Source organism: Phragmites australis, chromosome 10 (assembly GCF_958298935.1).
Source record: "Phragmites australis chromosome 10, lpPhrAust1.1, whole genome shotgun sequence".
NCBI lineage: Eukaryota > Viridiplantae > Streptophyta > Magnoliopsida > Poales > Poaceae > Phragmites > Phragmites australis.
Genome location: NC_084930.1, coordinates 1,924,368 through 1,928,372, shown reverse-complemented (window position 1 = coordinate 1,928,372; position 4,005 = coordinate 1,924,368). Strand labels below are relative to the sequence as shown.

The 4,005-nt window shown below is 47.3% G+C and overlaps 1 protein-coding gene across 1 annotated transcript; it reads left to right on the top strand.

Moving 5' to 3' along the window:
• Window positions 1–275: 275 nt before the first annotated feature.
• Window positions 276–3,178, top strand: LOC133931087 (uncharacterized). The gene is made up of 5 exons (XM_062377913.1): window positions 276–765; window positions 1,240–1,409; window positions 1,565–1,851; window positions 2,564–2,700; window positions 2,732–3,178. Exons 1-3 carry the CDS (start codon window positions 276–278, stop codon window positions 1,829–1,831), a joined length of 927 nt encoding a protein of 308 aa, XP_062233897.1. The 3' UTR covers window positions 1,832–1,851; window positions 2,564–2,700; window positions 2,732–3,178.
• The last annotated feature ends 827 nt before the right edge of the window (window positions 3,179–4,005 follow it).

The following is a 4,005-nucleotide window of genomic DNA, read 5'->3' as shown; positions in this document are numbered from 1 at the left end:
TTATCTAAAACGTTAGATATTTATGATCAGAGGGAGTACTACTTTATTTTAGTGCAGCTGGGTGAACCCAGCGTATAAGGAACGAGGGCATAGATCCCCACTTAATTTCTTATTTTTAATAAATTTAGCTATTTTTATGAAGTTGTAAAGGTAGCTTGCTTAATTTTTGGGCTGGGTCCTATCTCGCTGTCTGTAGCAGTCTAACACGAACCAAGTTTTTTTTAAGTAGAGTCTATGTAACACGAACCAATGACCCGATCAAACGGGAGTGTTCAATGTATGTGTCGTTGGGCTTTGGGCCTGCCGAGTCCACGCCAGATAGGCCCACGTTCGCCGAGTCCAATTCACACTCGAGATCCAAAGGAAATGAACCGCAAAGCCCAACCCAACACCACCTCGCCGCCGCCGCCGCGTCTCCGCTTCCCCGGTCCCCAACGCCAGCCAAGTCTCCGACGGAATCAAAGCGAACCCAACCAATCCTAGGGTTCCCGTCCAATCCCCGTCCAGTGGGGAAGGAGAATTCCGCGGCAGCGGAGGGAGAATCGCGGCCGGAGTGCATCAACTCGTCGAACCCGTTCCACGAGTGCTCCGACTACTGCCTCCGCAAGATTGCCGAGGCCAGGCAGCGCCTCGACGACGAGCTGCCCGACTCGTGGAAGCGCCCGCCCGAGGAGCGCACTGTCCACCCCGACTGCATTAACGCCTCCAACCCATACCACGAATGCACCGAGTACTGTTTCAAGCGCATCGCCGACGCCGAATCTAGTACGACAAGTAATCCCCTTCCGTTTGTATTTTTCATTGACTCTAAATTACTCATCAATAGTTAATTTTTTCAGGTTAATTCAGTTCGTCATGAAGGTTTTTTTTAGGTTAATTTGAGTCATCACAATTTGTTGGCTGCTTATCATCTGCTTCATTGATTTCTTAGGGGTCGTTTGGTAGAGCTTCTAGAGCTGATTCCCGGCTGGAATTAGGGGGAGCTCTGCCAAACAGCAGAATCAGGCTTTAGCTCTCCGGCTGGAATCCGTGGGAGTGATTCTCTGATTCTGCTGATTCTGGGGAGCTGAAAAAAGTAGCTTCTTCTGATTCTGATTCTGATTCTGATTCTGTTGAGAATTATTTTCTCTGGCAAATTTTTTTTAGAGAATCACTTTCAGCTACAGAATTACTCCCACCACAGAATCACTTCCACCACAGAATCAGAACTTTGAAAAGCTCTACCAAACAGACCCTTAGGGTCGGAGCGTGGGGGCCAAGAACCGCCTGCTATAGGTGCTGCCAAATCTGATGCCGCAGAGCAGCAGTCTGACGATAATGATACTGAGGTGCAGGAAGACGCTGGCGCAGACGATGGTTACCCGCAGATGACAGAAAAGCAGAAGTTGTTCGAGCTACGGCTTAAGATGGTATGGTGAACTGGTGATTCCATGTGTCATTTACCTGGTGCATCGTGTTGTTGCCCTGTTCAGTATACTCGCCGTGCTGTGTCCTTTAGCTAGTGCATTCAGTTGTTGTCCTGCTGGTATACTCGTTAGTCACCTTGATGTTTGATATTCTGCAGAACGAAGCAAGGAAGGCAAATTTGCAGGCAATGGTTGCTGAAAAAAAGAGGATGGAGCCTCGAGGTGAGAGTCGAGGTGTTTCTAAGAAGAAATGGCTGGAGGATAGGAAGAAGAAGATCGGCAAGCTGCTTGACTCGAATGGCCTTGATTTGTCAAAGGCTTACGTGCTTGATACACAGGAGACAGCCGAAGCGAAATACAAGAAATGGGAGAAGGAATCCACACCATATGGATGGGATGGCGAGCTCATCTCTTCACTTGTCTAGCATCAACGTTTATTTGATTGGTACAAAAAAGGCTTTATTTCAGTGAAATGACGGAAAAATGCACAGATCGATCTATTGCAGTGACACTATTGTATGCTTATTGGACAACCACTTTCTCTTGTGTGCTGCTTAATCTCTGATGGATTGGTGGCTCTTTTCACATTGGAATCCAGTTTGCAGTGTAACTGTTGAACTGTTTGTTAGAACATCAGATTAGGCAATACATTGTTCGTCCTTTATCATTGGACAATTCTTATCCATGGTATTTGTTTTACAGTTAGCCTTTTTTATTTGATCTAGAAATAAATGTGAGGAACATAAAGTTATGAATGGTACACTGGTACTTCATGCAAAATTTACTGAATATCTTTGTTTATCCTGGAGATGTGCATTGATCCAGAAAGGAAAGTTAAGTTTGTTGGAAGCATAGGGGAAAATATGTTTTGGTGGTATATGCAATCGGCAAATGCTATCATGTTTACGGTTCCCTTCTACATTGTAAATATTTACTTGCTACATATTATTTAATCCTAGCAATCAGACTATTAAATTATACAATTTGCTGTCTGAATGTATCCATGCTTTTCTTGGGTCAGAAGGTAAGATTAAGAATTGTCCTGATACACTGCTTGAAAGAACTATACAATATGTCATAAATCTGAGGAGTCAGGATGGACCTTTCTTTAATTGAATTTTTTACCTGCATCTGAGAAGTCGTGCTTATGCTTGCAGTTTTCAATCAAAAGACTTTGCATGATGCATACAAAAAGAGGATTAAGAACATAGAGATTGACATGGAGGTGTAGAGTAAAGCAAAGGAAGGCGATCCTGAATTCTACCGTGACGCCTCAAGTCTCCAATATGGGAAGGTACTGATGTTTGTTGTTTTGCATTGCACAGGTGTCCAAGGTCCACACAAAATGGTCAGTGAACTCAAGGAGCAGGAAGAGAAGCGGAAATCGTTCAGCAGGAGGTGCAAGTTCCATGAAGACAAGGACATTGACTCGATCAACGACTGGAATGAGCACTTTAACAAGAAGATCGAGCGAGCCTTTGGCAAGTACACGCTTGAAATTAAGAACAACCTGGAAAGAGGGACTCCCTTGCCAGATCAATACCTTCTGACGTTGCAGCTAACCACTCGACCAACAGGGAGTGGACCTGTCTTTTTTCTTCTTTCGCCTAATTTCTTCTGTGCATGTAACTTGTGGTCCACAGTTTGATTCGGAATTGTATGAACCCCGGGACTTGGTTCTTATGACGAGAGGCTGATGCCATGTATAAACAGTTGTGTATTTATGTGAGCTGAATGGCTTATACTGCGTTGAGGCCTGTGTCCTTGACTGAACGAAACTAAAGGTGTCGTTGTGAAGAGGGGTCGCTTGTGTGAGGCCCGATCCATTTGTCCATGACAGTGAAATGTCGTGTTGTTTTCGCGTGGTGAACAGAACTAAAGAATCCAAATTTCCTGCCTGTTCGATTCAGCCACGTCTGTTCGGGTAGGAGAACCAAACTCCGACCACTGGCGTGCAGGGCCTACTTCACGCCGGGACCACCGGTCCGTGTGACGCAACCACGACGCCTCGACGGTCTCTGTGGCTCCGCCTTCAGACGGGGTCGCGGTCACCTTCCAGTCGCCGGCAAGCCGGCGAGGCACTCTGCCGTTTGCCGTGCGAGGTTGTCTTTGCATCCAGCCGTGTATCCTGCTTGCAGGAACGTAGCAGATCGTTGTGCTCTTGTACGGAGAATTGCCATAGCGAATTTTTTTCTTTTTGTATAAAAAGAAAAAAATGATCCGCACCGTACCAATGCCCTTCGGTCCCTGCGCTCTGACGCCGGTCACCGCGTCGGCAGCAGCGCCGCCGCGTGTATACGTCTCTCTCGTTGTAGCCTCGGTTCCGCATGCCCTCGCCATCGATAACCGTCCGACCTGCTCCACGCGACCTTCCTCACCCGGCCTGCTCTGCCCGCCCAAGTAGGCATACGTCGTCCGCCCTACGTCGCCATCACGTCCCCGCTCGCTCACTCTGACAACGCCGCGGCATGTCAAAGAACAAGGGGGCACGATCATTTCTCCTTTTTGTTTCACCCACTCCCGAACTCTCCTGGTCAGGTCCTTCCTGGCTTCCTCGTGGGGTTTGTGGAGTTAACGACGACGTACGAGCAGGCTAGCC

Excerpts from the sequence above, each read along its gene's own strand:
- LOC133931087 (XM_062377913.1), top strand. The coding sequence starts at position 276 with ATGTATGTGTCGTTGGGCTTTGGGCCTGCCGAGTCCACGCCAGATAGG. Across the intron at positions 766-1,239 it reads CATCGCCGACGCCGAATCTA|GGTCGGAGCGTGGGGGCCAA; the intron begins GTACGACAAGTA and ends ACAGACCCTTAG. Across the intron at positions 1,410-1,564 it reads TCGAGCTACGGCTTAAGATG|AACGAAGCAAGGAAGGCAAA; the intron begins GTATGGTGAACT and ends GATATTCTGCAG.